Source organism: Lithobates pipiens, unplaced genomic scaffold (assembly GCF_037356315.1).
Source record: "Lithobates pipiens isolate NorthernLeopardFrog02 unplaced genomic scaffold, aLitPip1_a1.2 Scaffold_27, whole genome shotgun sequence".
NCBI classification, from domain to species: Eukaryota; Metazoa; Chordata; class Amphibia; order Anura; family Ranidae; genus Lithobates; species Lithobates pipiens.
The window spans coordinates 35,518,254-35,537,792 of record NW_027507788.1 but is presented as its reverse complement, the minus strand read 5'-3'; the positions used below and the strand labels follow the sequence as shown (position 1 = coordinate 35,537,792).

Here is a 19,539-nt window from a genome sequence, read left to right as displayed (position 1 = left end):
GGCAGGAGGTAATGTGGTGGCAGGGGCTGGTGGTGGCAGGTGACAGTGGTGACAGGAGGTGGAGGGGGCTGGTGGTGGTAGGAGGTGGCGTGGTGGCAGGGGCTGGTGGTGGCAGGAGCTGACAGGAGGAGGTGGCAGGAGGTGAGGGGGGCAAGAGGTGATGGTGAAGAAAAAGTGTTGGACTATTTTTATATTGAAAATAACAGAAATATGTTTTTTTTACCTTTAATATCTACCTTAAATCGCATTGCTATTCAGATAGTGTACTTGTTTGTAGCCTAAATACTGAAATTTGCACTTAAAACTGTAATTTTGTAAAATGGCAGTAAATATTTGGCTTTGCCAGTAAATGTTGGGTGTCGTGCCAGTAAATTTCAATCTGGTAGGTTGGCAACGCTGGGCTGAACCAACTGCTGGTTAGGCATCTTGGCAGATCCCAACAGTATTGTAGGGCTCCCTGCAGCATTTGGACCAGCTCTGTGATGTCAGTCAATAGCAGACTTTAGCCTGCTGCCAACTGAATCTAGGTGACAGGAGTTCAGAACTAAATGCGCTCTCGCGACCCATAGAAGTTTGGTCGTACTTCTCCTAACTGAGTTGTCTGAAAAGGGGGCTGGGGATGGGGTAATAACTTAGGTCATAAAGACATAGTAATGCAAAGATGTTATTAATATAGATTTAATACAAGTAGTGTCCGGTACATGCAGTTTGAAAAGTACATCAGTAAAAACACTAACCACCTGTATGCAATATTCTATGTAAAAAAATTAGCTCCCGAGTGTAAATGTGTTAATATAAAATCACCTTCCTTTATATAACAATGCTAGTAATACCAGAATAAGCAAGGCTGAGGATTTAAAACCATAAAAACCAAATCAGGGAATCAATGGCACTATACTGTATATGGTTTTACGTTCCTCTGCGGTTGATTCACCGACTCATCTGAATCAAAAAAGGTGGGGTCCTATACCATAGCTCCCAACCGTCCCTGATTTCCAGTCCCTCATTCCTCCTCACTTGTCCCATTTGGTCTGATCTATATACCTTATTTATCGGCGTATAACGCGCACTTTTTTCCCCTTCAAATCAGGAGGAAATCACATGTTATACGCGGATCCCCCGCTGATTGTGAGCTTCGGGCGGCTTTCAGCTGCCTTCGGCCGAGAACGGCCGAAGGCAGCTGAAAACCGCTAATGCCGCATACACACGAGCGGACTGTATGGCGTACTTAGTCTGTCATACAATCCGTCGGACAGTCTGTCATACTTTCCACTGAACGGACTTGACCACACACGGATACCCAAACAGTCCGACGAAAGCTTGCGCGATGACGTGTACATTATTAGTCCGTCGAACTAGCATACTGACGAGCGGATTGTCCACTGAAACCAAAGTACGACGGACAGAATTTCGAAAAATCCGAAATTCTTAGTACGCCGGACTGCACGCTGAAAAAGTCCGCTGAAGCCCACACACGAGCGGACTGTCCGCTGAAATGTGTTTAGACGGACTAAGTACGCCATACAGTCCGCCCGTGTGTACGCGGCATAAGAATGGCCGAAAGCCGCCGCGAAGGGCCGAAGGCGGCTGAAAGCTGCCGAGAACAGCTGAAAGCCTCTGAGGATGGCCGAAGGCGGGCGAAAGCTGCCGAGAATGGCAGAAGGCAGCCGAAAACCGCTGAGAACGGCCAAAAGCCGCCGAAAAGGGCCGAAGGCGGGCGAAAGCTGCCTAGAACGGCCGAAAGCCGCCGAGAATGGCTGAAGGTGGCCGAAAGCCGTTGAGAACTACCGAGCGCCGCCGAGATACACAGGACATCCGGCTCTGTATCTCGGCGGCACCATTTTTAAAAGGCAAGGCTGAGAATTAAACTGACAAGGCTGCAATGATGGACAAGGCTGCAAATGACACTGATAAGGCTACATTGATGGGCATTTAAATGTAAGTTTTTTTTTCCTTAAACTTCCCTCCTAAAAGTTTTTTTCCCTTAAAACTACCTTCTAAACTTGGGGTGCGTGTTTTACGCCGGCGGTAGCTGTATATAAAATGCACTTTTTATCTATCAAAAGGGATTTCCCAGCGCTTAAGCTTTCATCGGATTTCTAAATTGCTGCATTTGTAAGTTCCAAAAGCCAATATAAAGGAATAGTAGTGGTAAAAAAAAAGCACTTGTGGGTTTAACCAATCTTGTTTTTTTTTACAATTCTCCTTTAACCACTTTCAGACCGGACCAATTTGCTGATCAAAGACCAGACCACTTTTTGCGATTCGGCACTGCGTCGCTTTAACTGACAATTGTGCGGTCGTGCGACGTGGCTCCCAAACAAAATTAACGTCCTTTTTTTCCCACAAATAGAGCTTTCTTTTGGTGGTATTTGATCACCCCTGCGGTTTTTATTTTTTGCGCTATAAACAAAAATAGAGCGATAATTTTGAAAAAAACGCATTATTTTTTACTTTTTGTAATAATAAATATCCCCCAAAAATATATAAAAAAACATTTTTTTCTCTCAGTTTAGGCCGATACGTATTCTTCTACATATTTTTGGTTAAAAAAAATCGCAATAAGCGATTATTGATTGGTTTGCGCAAAAGTTATAGCGTTTACAAAATAGGGATAGTTTTATAGCATTTTTATTAATAATTTTTTATTATTTTTTTTTTTACTAGTAATGGCGGCGATCTGCGATTTTTATTGTGACTGCGACATTGTGGGGGACCCATCGGACATTTTTGACACATTTTTGGGACCATTGTCATTTATACAGTAATCACTGCTATATAAATGCAGTGATTCCTGTGTAAATGACACTGGCAGTGAAAGGGTTAACCAGTGGGTGGCAGTGTAGGGGTTAAGTGTTCCTAGGGGTGTGTTACTAACTGTGGGGGGGTTGGGCTTTCATTTAGTGTACACTGATCTCTGCTCCAATCACATGGAGCAGAGATCAGCGTCACTAGTTGCTAGGCAGAATGGAAAAATGTTGTTTATACAGCATTTCCTCCATTCGGCCGCTCCGTGAGACGATCGCGGGGATGCCCGCGGCGATCGAGTCCGCGGGTCCCGCGACCGGACTCACGGGGGTCCCGACCAGCGCGGGGGCGCGCCGCCGCCGGTGCGCTCCCGATGGCACGGCGGCAACGAATATTGGACGTACATGTACGCCAATATGCCTGCCCGTGCCATTCTGTCGACGTACATCGTCGTGCGCTGGTCGGGAAGTGGTTAAGGGGGCGTATCCAATGCCTGCATACTTTTGCTGATAGGTGTTCCACATTCCCATCTCAAAAAGCTGGAAGGTATGACTATACCAGTATAATTCAACTGTATACAAAAAAACAGGGTCAAAAGTGGCCACTCAACATTATTGCTGTATATTTTTGTTATCTATAATAAAGTTGTTGTTTTTTTGTACTTTCATAATCATGGCAGTCGGTTCTTTAACACCTTCTTCTTGAGCGCCCATCTTGACCCTCTGTTTTTTGTATAAGGCTGAGGATTTCCCGAACAATGCTATATGCATCTAAAAGCGGAGCTCTACCCAAAAGGTGACTCTGGTGACACATTTGTCACCTTTTGGGGGGAGTGGATACCTGGAAGTTTAACACCCCCCCCCACAGGTTTTTGTGACACTTCACAGGTCCCAGAAGACTGCCCATTCAAGGCTTCTCTGCAGGTCTCCCTTAGTCAAGATGGCGGTGCCAGCACCCGATAACAGATCGAAGAATCAGCCACTGGATGTCTGGACAGGTAAGTGCCTTAATATTAACCACTTGCCGACCACCGCAAACACATATATGGCGGCAGAATGGCAGAGGCCAGCAAATGGATCATGCCGCGGGGCCCACAAACTCGATGTTTGCTGGTGGCCCGTAATTTGTGGCGAGGAGAGACAGAATGGGGAGCTGCCTATGTAAACAAGGCATTTCCCCATACCTCCCAACTTTCTGAGATGGGAATGAGGGACCCTTATAAGCAAAAGTATGTATTCATAGAACCACACCCCCTGCCACACCCCCTAACAAGGAGAATTTATATGCAAAAATGATTGGTTAAACCCACAAATGCTTTTTTTTTTTTTTTTACCACTACAATTCCTTATATTGGCTTTAGATATGTACGAACACAACAATTTAGAACTTGGACAAAGGTTTAACACTATGAAACCCCTTTTGGTAGATAAGTAGTGTATTTATGATACAGGTATATAGATAAGACCAAAATGAGGGAAAAATGAGGAGGAAAGAGGGACTTTGTTCCAAATCAGGGAGAGTCCCTTTAAATCAGGGACAGTTGGAAGGTATGATTTACCTATTTTGCCTAGCAACATGACAGGGATCTATTGCTCCCCCCCCCCACCCACATCGGGAGCAGTGATCTCTGTCATGTTGTTGTGAGCCCACCACCCCCCCCCCCCCCCAAGTTAGAATCACTCCTTAGGGACACACTTAACCCCTTGATCGCCCCCTAGTGTTTAACCCCCTTCCTTGCCAGTGTCATTTATACAGTAATCAGTGACTATTTGTAGCACTGATCGCTGTCTAAATGACAATGGTCCCAAAATAGTGTCAAAAGTGTCCGATGTGTCCGCCATAATGTCGCAGTCACGATAAAAATCGCAGATCGCCGCCATTACTAGTAAAGAATAAAAAAAAAAACATAATAGAAATGCCATAAATCTAAACCCTAGTTTGTAGGCGGTATAACTTTTATGCAAACTAAACTGTGGAAGAAATTTTTATATACATATATATTTTTTTGGGGGGGATATTTATTATAGCAAAAAGTAAAAAATATGGCTTTTTTTCAAAATTGTCGCTTTATTTTGTTAATAGCGCAAAAAATAAAAACCGCAGAGGTGATCAAATATCACCAAAAGAAAGATCTATTTGTGAGGAAAAAACAACATCAATTTTTTGTTTGGGTACAGCGTCGCACGACTGCGCAATTGTCACATAAATCGACGCAGTACAGAATTGCAAAAAATGCTCTTGTCAGGAAGGGGGTAAATCCTTCACTGGCTGAAGTGGTTAAAAGTCAGCAGCTACAGTATTTGTAGCTGCTGACTTTTCATTTTTTGGTGGGGGAGCCTGGAGCTTCTCTTTTAGTTGTTAGTTGGCATAAATATATTATTGAAAACAGAATGGTATGAATTAGAATTCTGCTGGGAAGAATCTGCAACAGAAAATAATAAGATTGTTGTACTTTTCTTAGAGTCCATTGATGGACACAGGAGATCTGGGAAAGCTTAGACTGTCGGGTTATACTGCCGCCTACAGGAGACACCAGACTCTCCAACGATCTCAGAATTAAAGAATTCCTGTGTCTCTCAATGGACCATAAAGCAAATACAATTTTGTACTTTCTGTTAATTTTTTTTCTTGGCCTCCACTAACCTCTTCCCAACCAGTGGGGCTATCTGAATGATGCCTGCAGCTGCAGGCATCATTCAGATATAATTGTTTTCCGCCAGTGATTCCCTGCAACGTAAGAACAATCATTCTTACAGGCAGCAGGAGGGAACGTCTCACCCCCCTCCAATGTTGCCCTCCGGTGCTTCTCCCAGGTCGACTGTACGACTGACAAACCGGAGAAGGAATCCACCACCGGCAGAAGTTAGCCATAGAGATTTTCAAGGGACAGATGGTCCCGGCAATCTCTATGACACCTCGGAGGCTCAGGCGCAATGCTATGACATCACGCCCGGGCTGCTGGAAGTAAACAAAGCCCAGGACTCAGCAGGAAAGGCTGGGATCGTTAATTTTTTTTTTTTTTTTCAGACCCCACATCTCTCCATAAAGAGGACCTGTCATGCAGCATTCCTATTACAAGGGATGTTTGCATTCCTTGTAATAGGAACAAAAGCGACACCTATGGAGATTTTTAAGTACTGAAGTTTGGCGTCATACCACAAGTGTGCGCAATTTTAAAGCGTGACATGTTTGGTATCTATTTACTCGGGGTATCATCATCTGTCACGTTATACAAAAAAACATTGGGCTAACTTTACTGGGTTTTTTTGATTCATAAAAGTGTGTTTCCCCCCCCCAAAAAAAAAAAATTGCATTTAAAAAAACTGCTGTGACAAAAAAAGTTGCAATGACCGCCATTTTATTCCCCAGGGTCTCTGCTAAAAAATATATATATATATATATATATATATATATATATATGTATGGGGGGTTCTAAGTAATTTTCTAGCAAACAAAATATGATTTTTACATGTAGGAGAGGAGTGCTGGACAAGTGGTTAAGGAACACAGGAATTCTCAGAATTCTTAAGCTAGCCGTTGTTTTTTTTTTTATGATCCTATTAAATGGATAAAAACTATCAGATTCCTTCATCCACCCAAATGAGATGGATGGAGGAATCCCCCATTCCAGGGCATTGTATTCTGGCAGAGGCTTGCACTGCACTGATCAGCAGCTGTATCTGATTGGCTGCAGCTGCTCATCCAGGGAAATTTTCCAACATGTCCGTCTGATTGAAGTTGATCAAACAATCAGCTTCTGTTAGGTGGGGACTGATACATACTAATCAAAATTCATCCAATCTCTGCTGAACCAGCCACATATCCATGAGTGTATGGCCAGCTTTAGACTGTTGGAGTGTCCAATGTCTCCTGTAGGCAGCAGTATAGCCTGACAATCTTATGCCCCGTACACACGACCAGTTTTCCAGTCAGAATAAACTCTGAAGGTTTTTCTGACAGCGTTAAGACGGAATTCCGCTGAAACTGTCTTGCGTACACACGATCCCACCAAAGTCTGACCGTCAAGAACGCGGAGACGTACAACACGTACGACGGGACTAGAAAAGAAGTTCAATAGCCAGTTGCCAATAGCTTCCATCTCGTTCTTGCTTCAGAGCATGAGTCGTTTTTGGTCCAACGGAACAGCATACAGACGAGCGGTTTTCTCGATAGGAATTTTTTTCCATCGGAAATATTTAGAACATGTTCTATTTCTAGGTCTGTCAGAATTTTCAACGTAAAAAGTCAGATGGAGCATATACACGATCGGTATATACAATGAAAAGCTTTTTCTGTCGGACATTCCGCTCCTGTGTACACGGCATAAGAATTCTCAGAATTTCTGTGTTCTTCAATGGACAATAAAGGAAGACTTTGTTAAGATGGAGAATGGAGAGTGGGAGGTAGACCAGTATAGAGATATGAACAGATAACCTAAAAACAAACATCATAGGCTAGACCAGTGGTCTCCAAACTGCCACCCGGAGGCTGTATGCGACCCTTTGCTTGCCTTAACCAGCCCTTGGGGCACTATTCAATCCCATGACAACAACAATGGGCCATACTTCCTGTTGCTGACACCAACAATGGAGCATTTTTCCTCCTATGGTGACACCATAAAAAGGGTACAATTGCTCTCACTGATGGCAAAGATGGGGCATAATTACTTCCATTGGTACAGTATCAAGAATGGTCCATTATTCCTCCGGCTGATACCAACCAAAGGGCACAATTCCTCCCACTGACACCAAGGATGGGGCAGAATTCAATGATGGACCATTATTCCTCCAATTAACACTAACAATAGGGCACTTTTACTTCCACTGACACCAAAGATAGGACACTAATCATCCAACTAGCACCAAAGATGGGACACTAGTCCTCTCACTGACACCAAAGATAGGACACTAGTCATCCAACTAGCACCAAAGATGGGACACTAATCCTCCCACTGACACCAAAGATGGGACACTAGTCCTCCAACTAGCACCAAAGATGGGACACTAGTCCTCCCACTGACACCAAAGATGGGACACTAGTCCTCCCACTGACACCAAAGATGGGACACTAGTCCTCCAACTAGCACCAAAGATGGGACACTAGTTCTCCCACTGACACCAAAGATGGGACACTAGTCATCCAACTAGCACCAAAGATGGGACACTAGTCCTCCCACTGACACAAAGATAGGGTATTGTTTACTCCCACTGGATGCCTGGGAATTTCCTACTATCACTGGCCCTACTCCAGTCCCACTAATGTCTGAAGGACAGTAAATAGACCCTTTGTTTAGCCAGCTTGGATAACCCTGGGATTGAACCTTATTAAAGAGTCATCCCCAGTGTCCCTATCATAAGGAGTAATTATGAAAATAGCAATTTTTTGCAAATAACATAATGGAACATTTTGATGGATGATAAAGATAGTAGGGTTTGCTAAGACGGGCAGTAGATGTTTGGAGGTAGGCAGCTGTAGACATATGAATGGATATTTTTAAATAGACACAATAGGCTTCACCCCCAGCCATGATTCAGTCCTTCAGTAATTATAAAAATATATATATATTTGAAAATAATGTATATTAGATCAGTGGTCATCAACCCTGTCCTCAGGGCCCACTAACAGGGCAGGTTTTATATATTACCTTGGTGAGATGCAGACTAGAAAACTGCAATCACTGAGCAGCAAATGATATCACCTGTGATGTATTTCAGTTATATTGCAAACCTGGCCTGTTAGTGGGCCCTGAGGACAGGGTTGATGACCACTGTATTAGATAATTTCATAAGCCGATTAAGAAGCAAAATGTTTCAGCAGCATCAGGTCCATGTTAAATAGTATTCTCCAATGCCCTTGAAAGGACTCTCCCGGCATCTTCAGCAATGTCTTTCAGGAAGCTATAAAGCAACCAATATGCTGTACCAAAGGCCACCACTCCAGCAGCCATGCTTCCTAACAGAGGTACTGTCCCAGCTGCATAATCCGTTACCATGAGTGCCGCTGCAGTCAGTTCTCGTCTTTTCAACAAGTTGACAACCAGGTCATGTGTAATTTCCTTCAAGACCAGCTTGTGTTTAATCACGGACCTCAAGTCATGGATGTCCTTATCAAACGTCTTAGCCAGACAGTTAAGAGATATTTCATCCAGTCCAAAAGCTTCCTTGTATTCCTTCATAGTGTTTACCAAGAGGTCAATATCGTTATCAGCCGAGAATCCCGGAATTGGGATTGAGGCTTTTCCTGCCGAGGCAAGAGCATGTTTCCATATCTGGTTTCTTAAAGCATCTCTTTTACTCTCCAGGGCTTGGAAGTAGATGTTGGGTAAGGATAGAAGGAACACATGCCTCTTGTGACCTGGAAGCTCATTCTCAAAAGTTTTCTGCATGAGGTAGAAGTCATATTTTTCCAGCTCCAAGCACGAAAGAAGGAAGACTCGAGGACACATGATTCCTCCATCATGGAGTCCCTTAATGCAGTTGTTTCGAATTTCCCTGAGTATTTGTTCCTCGTTGTAGTTGCTCTTTCTTTGTCTTCTGAAGGCGCTCAAATCAGCATCAATTTTACTTCTGACAAAGTAAAACTTCTTGCCCATGCTGTTGATGGCCCGGGCTAATTGAATGTGACAATCTCTAAAGCGCTCTGATGCGATGATGAGAAAGAAATCAAACTGAGTCAGCTTAACTAAATCCAGATATTTATTTGGTTCAAAACGTGTCGTCCCTATGCCTGGAAGGTCCCAGTATTTCACATTTCTATGATGGGGATGTGAGTAAGGTGTGGCCACCACTGTTGTCTCAACGACTCCAGTCTTTGCAGAACCTTCATCCTCATCCCCTAGACCGCGGATGACGTTGATAAAAGTGGACTTACCGGAGCCCGATTCTCCAGTAACCGCAATATTCAACGGGATGTCATTGATTCCTATAATGGATTTCTTGATGTTTTCAGCAGCTTGTATAAAATCCCCATTTTCAAAGGCCATTTGCATCTCCTGCAGTTGGTTTTTAGGCAAGGCATAATTTAGTTCTTTGGAATCCATTCAATTTTATTTATTCTAAATAAAAAATAAATAAATAAAAAGTTATTTTATAAAAAAATATATTTTTCAAAGTAACATTTAAAGTTTACATAAACACAATCACTAAAATCTTATATAAGCTTTAACGCGTTAAAGTGGAAGTAAAGGCTAATACTAAACTATTCTTAAAGCGGAAGCAAACCCTGATGGGTTTACTTCCTCTTTGATTCCCTGCAAAGGTAAAGCATAATGGACTACTGTGCATCATATAGTAGTCCATTATGTGTCACTTACCTGACACAGGAGCCAGCGAAGTCACCGCTGTCCCCTGTAGTCTGGAGCATCCGTCTTCTCAATGGGTCTCGCTGCTCCGCCGCTGTCATTCGACGAAGCTGCGGTTAAGTCACTCCCGCGCATGCGCACGGGAGCCGCCATTCGCGGCATATCGCCGTTGACAGCGGCACGCTCAGTGCTGTCTACGCCGCATGTGCCGTAGACAGCGGTGCCTGTATTTTGGCAAATACCTCCTAAACCGTGTAGGTTTAGGAGATATTTCTTGGACCTACAGGTAAGCCTTAATATAGGCTTACCTGTAGGTCAAAGTGGTTTGTAAGGGTTTACAACTACTTTAACCACTTTAATACCGGGCACTTACCGTATACACCTTCCTGCCCAGATCAATTTTCAGTGCTGTCACACTTTGAATGACAGTTGCAACACTGTACTAAAACTAAATTTTTATCATTGTGTTCCCACAAATAGAGCTTTCTTTTGGTGGTCACCTCTGTGATTTTAGTTTTCTGCTAAACAAAAAAAAAAAAAAATACAGACATTTTTTTTTGTTTAAGTTACAAAACGTATAAATAAGTAAGTTTTTTCCTTCACTAATGGCTACTGATGGGGCTGCACTGACGGGCACTGATAAGGCGGCACTGATGGGCACCAATAAGGGGGCACTGATGGGCACTAATATGTGGCACTGATATGCACCGATAGGGGGCACAGATGAGCGGCACAGATGGGCACTGATAGGAGGCACTGATGTACTGTAACATATTACTGATGGGTGCTCATCGTCCAGAGGTTGTCTTTGGGAAATAGACCTATGAGTGCTGTCAGCATTGCTGCAGAGGTTGAAGGGGTGGGGGGGTCAGCCTGTCAGTGCTCAGACCATACGCCGCACACTGCATCAAATTGGTCTGCATGGCTGTCGTCCCAGAAGGAAGCCTCTTCTAAAGATGATGCAAAAGAAAGCCTGCAGTTTGCTGAAGACAAGCAGACTAAGGACATGGATTACTGGAACCATGTCCTGTGGTCTGATGAGAACAAGATAATTGTATTTAGTTCAGATCGTGACAAGCGTGTGTGGCGGCAACCAGGTGAGGAGTACAAGTGTGTCTTGCCTACAGTAAAGCATGGTGGTGAGAATGTCATGGTCTGGGGCTGCGTGAGTGCTGCCGGCACTGGGAGCTACAGTTCATTGAGGGAACCATGAATACCAACATGTACTGTGACATACTGAAGCAGAGCATGATCCTCTCCATTCAGAGACTGGGCCACAGGGCAGTATTCCAACATGATAACGACCCCAAACACACCTCCAAGATGAACACTGCCTTGCTAAAGAAGCTGAGGGTAAAGGTGATGGACTGGCCAAGCATGTCTCTAGACCTAAACCCTATTGAGCATCTGTGGGACATCCTCAAATGGAAGGTGGAGGAGCGCAATGTCTCTAACATCCACCAGCTCTGTGATGTCGTCATGGAGGAGGGGAAGAGGACTCCAGTGGCAACCTGTGAAGCTCTGGTGACCTCCATGCCCAAGAGGGTTAAGGCAGTGCTGGAAAATAATGGTGGTCACACAAAATATTGAAACTTTGGGCCCAATTTGGACATTTTCACTTAGGGGTGTACTCACTTTTGTTGCCAGCGGTTTAGACATTAATGGCTGTGTGTTGAGTTATTTTGAGGGAACAGCAAATTTACACTGTTATATAAGCTGTACACTCACTACTTTACATTGTAGCAATGTGTCATTTCTTCAGTGTTGTCACATGAAAAGATAGAATAAAATATTTACAAAAATGTGAGGGGTGTACTTACTTTTGTGAGATACTGTATATTTTACAAATATTCAAGGGGCAAAAAATAATCAGTTTTGTAAACAAATAAGTAAATTTTTACTTGAACCTAAACTTTAGCCCCTCTAAGTTCCCCCTTTACATCCATGTCCCCATCAGAGCCCCCCTTTTCATCAAAGTTCCCATTGAGGTCTGCCCTTACATCAGAGTCCCCCTTTACATCAGAGACCCCATTAGAGACTCCCTAGCATCACAATCCCCATGATAGTCTTCCCTTACATCAGAGTCCCCATTAAAATTTTCTTAAATCAGTTACTTTCAGTGCCTCCCTCAATTCAGAGACCTCTCTTACATTAGAGTCCCAACAGAGTCTCCCCTTACATCAGGGTCCCCATCAGAGACCCCCCTTACATCATGGTCCCCATCAGAGACCCCCCTTACATCAGGGTCCCCATCAGAGACCCCCCCTTACATCATGGTCCCCATCAGAGACCCCCCTTACATCAGGGTCCCCATCGGAGACTCCCCTTACATCAGGGTCCCCATCGGAGACCCCCCTTACATCAGGGTCCCCATCAGAGACTCCCCTTACATCAGGGTCCCCATCAGAGACTCCCCTTACATCAGGGTCCCCATCAGAGACTCCCCTTACATCAGGGTCCCCATCAGAGACTCCCCTTACATCAGGGTCCCCATCAGAGACCCCCCTTACATCAAGGTCCCCATCAGAGACTGCCCTTACATCAGGGTCCCCATCAGAGATTCCCCTTACATCAGGGTCCCCATCAGAGCACCCTTTCATCCAAGATCCCATTAAAGCATTCCCTTACATCAGTGTCCCCATCAAAGTTCCCTCTTACCTCAGACTTCCCAAAAAAAGTCTTCCCTTGCATCAGAGCCCTCCCTTACATTAGGGTCCCCAACATAATCTTCCCCTTACATCAAGGTCCCCATCAGAGTTTCTCCTTACACGAGGGTCACCATGAGAGTGCCCCTTTCATTCAAGATTCCGTTCAAGTCTGCCCTTACATCACAGTCCCCATCAGTCCCCCCTTACATCAGGGTCCCTATTAGAGACTCCTTTGGATCAGAATCCCTATAAAAATTCTTCCCCTGAATCAGAGTCCCCCCTTAGATCAGAGGTTCCTCACACGAATTTCCTTACATCAAAGTCTCTAATCATCGGGGGACCTACAGTCAGTGACGGCATTATTAGGGATCTCACTTCATCCTTTTAAACCCGAACACATATGAATTACACGGGTTCTGAGGTTAATTGAATGCAGATAAGGCACCAAGTGAGTTTAATTACCACTCTAACCACTTGCCGACTGCCGTACAACGATATACGTCGGCACAATGGCAGCGGTGGGCAATTGAGCGCACCTGTACGTCCCCATTAATTGGCAGGCCTAGTGCGTGTCCGTCACGTACAGCGCGACAGTGCTCACGGACTTGATGCCCGCCGGTCTCCTAGCAATCGTGTCACGGAGCCACAAAACAAGGAGATGCTCATGTAAACAAGGCATTTCCCCATCCTGCCCAGTGACATGACAGAGATCATTGCTCCTTGTCATAGGGAGCATTGATAGCTATCATGTGAGTGGAAGCTCATCCCCCCCACAGTTAGAATCACTCCCTATGACACACTTAACCCCTTGATCACTCTCTAGTGTTTAACCCCTTCCCTGCCAGTGCCATTTGCACAGTAATCAGTACATTTTTATAGCACTGATTGCTGTATAAATTTTGGGACCTGAAAATGGTCCCAAAATAGTGTCAAAAGTGTCTGATCTGTGCACCATAATGTTGCAGTCATGATAAAAATTGCAGCTCACCGCCATTATTAATAAAAAAAAATATATATAAAATGCTATAAATCTACAGTATACCCTATTTTGTAGACGCGATAACTTTTGTGTAAACCAATCAATATGCGCTTATTGTGATTTTTTTTTTTTTTTTACCAAAACCATGTAGAATACATATCGGCCTAAACTGAGGAAAAAAATTGTTTTTTTATATATATATTTTTGGGGCGTATTTATTACAGCAAAAAGTAAAAAATATTGCGGTTTTGTTTTAATATTTTTTTGTGTTTTTCATTTGTTTTTTAATTGTTTAAAAAACAAATTGAATGTGTTTAATTGTTTATTTTTTTTGTTTATAGCGCAAAAAAAACGCAGAGGTGATCAAATACCATCAAAAGAAAGCTCTGTTTGTGGGGAAAAAAAAAGGACATCAATTCTGTTTGGGAGCCATGTTGCACGACTGCGCAATTGTCAGTTAAAGCGACGCAGTGCTTAATCGCAAAAAGTGCTCTAGTCAGGAAGGGGGAAAAATCCTTCCGGGGCTGAAGCAGTAAACTAAGACCCCTTTCACACTGGGGCGTTTTAACAGGCGCTTTAGTGTTAAAAAAAAAAAGCGCCTGTAAAGCGCTTGGAAGAAGCCGCAACTGCAATCCCAATGTAAAAGCCCGAGTGCTTTCACACTGAGATCCCTATCACACTGGGGCGTTTTTCAGGCTCTTTAGCTTTAAAAAAAGCGACTGTAAAGCACCTGAAAGAAGCCGCAACTGCAATCCCAATGTGAAAGCCCGAGTGCTTTCACACTGAGGCGCTGCGCTGGCAGGGCGTCAAAAAAAGTCCTGCAAGCAGCTTCTTTGCAGCGCTTTTGGAGTGGTGAAAACACCGCTCCTAAAGCGCCCCTTCCCATTGAAATCAATGGGGAGCGCCTGCAAAACGCCTGAAAAGCGCCTGAAAAAGCACCTGAAAAGCGCTATTGGCAGCAACACTTTGTGGAGCGCTTTTAACCCTTTATTTAGAAACTAGCAGGGGTTAAAAGCGCCCCAATAACGCTCGCAAAAACGCTGGTAAAGCGCTGCTAGTTTAAGCGGTGCTTTACAAGCGTTTTTCGGGCGCTGACTTTGTGAAAGGGCTCTTAAAGCACTTGGGCTTTTACATTGGGATTGCAGATGAGGCTTTTTTCAAGCGCTTTACAGGCGCTTTTTTTAACGCTAAAGCGCCTGAAAAAACGCCCCAGTGTCAAAGGGGTCTAAAACTGAAGAGTGCAAAATCTGCTGCAGCTGTGCATGGTAGTAGCCAATCAGCTTCTAACTTCAGCTTGTTCGATAAAGCTGTGACAATGAAACCTGGAACCTGATTGGTTTCTATGCAGAGCTGCACCAGCTTTTGCGCTCTCCAGTTTTAGTAAATCCGCCCCTCTGCTAGTTGCCTCCTATACAAGTTCAACAAGAGCTGACTATCTACATGGAAGAAGCGCTTCCTTCGCTCTTATACTTTGTGCGGAAAGTTGTCACTTTCCCCTTCTGCTTAGACCCGTGTAACTGTCATTTTCCTATTGCAAATAACAGTTAACAGCTGAGCGGATGGTAATGGCTATACAAATATTTTTGCTGGCAGTTATTATTATTATTATTATACAGGATTTATATAATGCTGACAGTTTACGCAGTGCTTTACAACATTTGACAGTTTGACAGAACAAATACAATACAATTCAATACGGGGGGGGGGGGGGGGGGATCAGAGAGTTCTAGACAAGGACCACTTAATATGGTATTTAAAGAGCATGCTAATGATAAAACCCTCATAACCATAAAACTCATACCTGAGGATATTGTGCTTTTTTTTTTGTTCTGCCCTCTTGCACTTCCGTCTCATTCACTCTGCTTGAGCTGCAATCTGAGTTTCATTTTCCTAATATAGGAAACCGGGTGTGAGCTCACAAAGGGGGCGGGACTTGTGCAGGTTGTCAGAGGGAGGGGGAGGGGGGCCCCCTTTTAGGGAGAGGCTGAGACGTGTGTGCAGTACAGTGATCTGCTGTTATTACTGTGTTTCCTTAGAAAGCAGATGCAAGCCCTAAAGCAGTGATGGCGAACCTTGGCATCCCGGATGTTTTGGAACTACTACTACTGTCTACTGCACATGTGGCCACAGAGAGCAGCTGGAACACCCATAACATAGACCAGTGATGGAGAACCTTGGCACCCCGGATGTTTTGGAACTACATTTCCCATGATGCTCATGCACTCTCCAATCAGACAGACATTTCAGTCCGAGGAACTTTCGTCCGGTTTTCGTATGCCGTGTGTACGGCTTTTGACGGCCGATTCTGGCTTTTTTCGTACTGGATAAACTCCAAATTTTTTCTCGTACGGAAACAGGAAAAAGTATTTTGGTTATGTTTGGGACTTTACATGAGGCAATGATCTTAAAATGTCACATGCCTCCATCCCTATTAACGGCAAAGAAAAGAGGGGGGGGGGGGGACAGGAGTTGGGACTGTAAATGAAGTGCGCAGCTGCAAAAGAGTGCGATAATTGTATAGAAACATATTTATTAACTCCTTCAGATACGAATGACGGCTACAGCGTGGATCTACTTTGCATGTCAATAGACGTCCTCCCCTTTGCGCGCCCCCTGCAGGGCGTGTGCGCTGTGATCATCAAGTCAATGAGACTCGGGTGATCACAGATCGGCGTAAGGCCCCTTACCCTTACCGGCCCCTTACCATGTGATCAGCTGTTTGCCAATGACAGCTGATCACGGCATGTAAACAGAAGATCGGTAATTGTTTTTTTTTTTTCTCCTCGCACTAATAGCGTGAGGAGAAAAAAAAATATCACCGGCTTCAGTGCAAGGGACATCCATCCCGAAGAGGAAGCGGCGAAGCCGCCTCATCTGTGCCCACCGATACCGCCTTCCAGTGCCACCTGCCAGTGCCCACACAGTGCCACGAATCTGCATAAGTACCAGAAATCAGTGCCACCTATCAATGCCCACCAGTGGTGCTAATCAGTGCCTCATCAGTGCCACCTAGCAGTGCTGCCTATTATTGTCATCTACCAGTGCAGATCAGTGCCCATCACTGCCACCCATCAGTGCCCATCACTGTCACCTATCAGTGCCACCTATAAATGCCCTTCAGTGCCATCCATCACCGCTGCCCACCAGTGCCACCTATCAGTGCCCACCAGTGCTGCCTATCAGTGCCCCCTATTAGTGGCCATCACTACCTCCTATTAGTGGCCATCAGTACCGCCTATTAATGGCCATCAGTGCCGCCTTATCAGTGCCCATCAACACAGCCTATCAGTGCCCATCAGTGCAGCCTCATCAGCTTACATCAAAGAAGGAGGAAAATTACCTGTTTGCTAAAAGCTGAAAATTGGTCTGGGCAGAAGGGGGGGGGTTTAGGTGCCCAGTAAGCAAGTGGTTAATTGATAAGATCAATAACATGAGTAAAAAGATAATGCATGATGATAATAAATTCCATGATGCAATTCATACAGTGCCTTGCGAAAGTATTCGGCCCCCTTGAACTTTACAACCTTTTGCCACATTTCAGGCTTCAAACATAAAGATATAAAATTTTAATTTTTTGTGAAGAATCCCCATTAAGTGGGACACAATTGTGAAGTGGAACGAAATCTATTGGATAATTTAAACTTTTTTAGCAAATAAAAAACTGAAAAGTGGTGCGTGCAAAATTATTCGGCCCCTTTACTTTCAGTGCAGCAAACTCACTCCAGAAGTTCAGCGAGGATCTCTGAATGATCCAATGTTGTCCTAAATGACTGATGGTGATAAATAGAATCCACCTGTGTGTAATCAAGTCTCTGTATAAATGCACCTGCTCTGTGATAGTCTCAGGGTTCTGTTATAAGCGCAGAGAGCATCATGAAGACCAAGGAACACACCAGGCAGGTCCGTAATACTGTTGTGGAGAAGTTTAAAGCCGGATTTGGATACAAAAAGGTTTCCCAAGCTTTAAACATCCCAAGGAGCACTGTGCAAGCGATCATTTTGAAATGGAAGGAGTATCAGACCACTGCAAATCTACCAAGACCTGGCCTTCCCTCTAAACTTTCAGCTCAGACAAGGAGAAGACTGATCAGAGATGCAGCCAAGAGGCCCATGATCACTCTGGATGAACTGCAGAGAACTACAGCTGAGGTGGGAGAGTCTGTCCATAGGACAACAATCAGTCGTACACTGCACAAATCTGGCCTTTATGGAAGAGTGGCAAGAAGAAAGCCATTTCTCAAAGATATCCATAAAAAGTCTTGTCTAAAGTTTGCCACAAGCCACCTGGGAGACACACCAAACATGTGGAAGAAGGTGCTCTGGTCAGATGAAACCAAAATCAAACTTTTTGCCCACAATGCAAAACAATATGTTTGGCGTAAAAGCAACACAGCTCATCACCCTCAACACACCATCCCCACTGTCAAACATGGTGGTGGCAGCATCATGGTTTGGGCCTGCTTTTCTTCAGCAGGGACAGGGAAGATGGTTAAAATTGAGGGGAAGATGGATGCAGCCAAATACAGGACCATTCTGGATGAAAACCTGTTGGAGTCTGCAAAAGACCTGAAACTGGGACGGAGATTTATCTTCCAAGAGGACAATGATCCCAAACATACAGCAAAATCTACAAAGGAATGGTTCACAAATAAACGTATCCAGGTGTTAGAATGGCCAAGTCAAAGTCCAGACCTGAATCCAATCGAGAATCTGTGGAAAGAGCTGAAAACTGCTTTTCACAAACGCTCTCCATCCAACCTCACTGAGCTCGAGCTGTTTTGCAAGGAAGAATGGGCAAGAATTTCAGTCTCTCGATGTGCAAAACTGATAGAGACATACCCCAAGCGACTTGCAGCTGTAATCGCAGCAAAAGGTGGCTCTACAAAGTATTAATGCAAGGGGGCCGAATAATTTTGCACGCCCCACTTTTCATTTTTTTATTAGTTAAAAAAGTTTCAAAAATCCAATAGATTTCGTTCCACTTCACAATTGTGTCCCACTTGGTGATTCTTCACAAAAAATAAAAATGTTATATCTTTATGTTTGAAGCCTGAAATGTGGCAAAAGTTTGAAAAGTTCAAGGGTGCCGAATACTTTCGCAAGGCACTGTATATACAGTCATACTAAGAGATACACATATTCTATAACAGGAGAACAAACAATTATACATGATTGGATTGATTGGCTTGTTATAATTCATATATATACAATTCTGCACACATATGAATGATAAAATTCAATAGCAAGTGATTAATATTGTATAATCTCCAAATTAGTTCCGCCTGCATGGGGTAGAACCCCATGATACGTTGAATATGGATCCTATACCCAATTAACCACATGATGTCTAATCAATATAGCTTGTTGAGCATGTATATATGTATCTACGTTTCTCACAAGGGGGAACTCCAAAGTTCACCGCCGGATGAGTGACCCCGGATAGTGAGGACCCCTCCCCTCCTCTGTACGTGCGTGATGTTGGGATGTGCCCAGGCTGCATCCATAAAATCACTTTTATTCCTATTGCAAGGAATGTAAACATTATAGAAAAAAAACATGACAGGACCTCTTTAATGTGCGATCTGGGGTCAAAAAGATCCCAGATCTCACATTTACACTTAAATGCAATAATAAAAGAAAAAAAAGATAATAATAATAATGTAACTTTATTTTCATACAAAAAAAATGGGCCCTTTAAACATAGCTCCCAACTGTCCCTGATTTCGAGGGACTGTTGCTGATTTGGAGCAATGTCCCTCTTTCCTCCTCGTTTGTCCCTTATGTTGGTCTGATCTATAGTTGTGTATAAAATGCACTTTTTATCTTTCAAAAAGTGTTTTCCAGCGCTAAACCTTTCATCTGAT

At 43.9% G+C, this 19,539-nt stretch overlaps 1 protein-coding gene across 1 annotated transcript; it reads right to left on the bottom strand.

The window, feature by feature from the left end:
- Window positions 1-5,642: 5,642 nt before the first annotated feature.
- Window positions 5,643-15,594, bottom strand: LOC143933769 (interferon-inducible GTPase 5-like). Its single transcript, XM_077456766.1, has 2 exons — window positions 15,477-15,594; window positions 5,643-9,802 (listed from the first exon to the last, which is right to left on the bottom strand). The coding sequence occupies exon 2, from the start codon at window positions 9,785-9,787 to the stop codon at window positions 8,579-8,581; it is 1,209 nt and encodes a 402-aa protein (XP_077312892.1). The 5' UTR covers window positions 9,788-9,802; window positions 15,477-15,594; the 3' UTR covers window positions 5,643-8,578.
- Between the last annotated feature and the right edge of the window lie 3,945 nt (window positions 15,595-19,539).

Bases quoted from the DNA above. Each gene is read 5' to 3' on its own strand.
- LOC143933769 (XM_077456766.1), bottom strand. From the start codon at position 9,787: ATGGATTCCAAAGAACTAAATTATGCCTTGCCTAAAAACCAACTGCAG.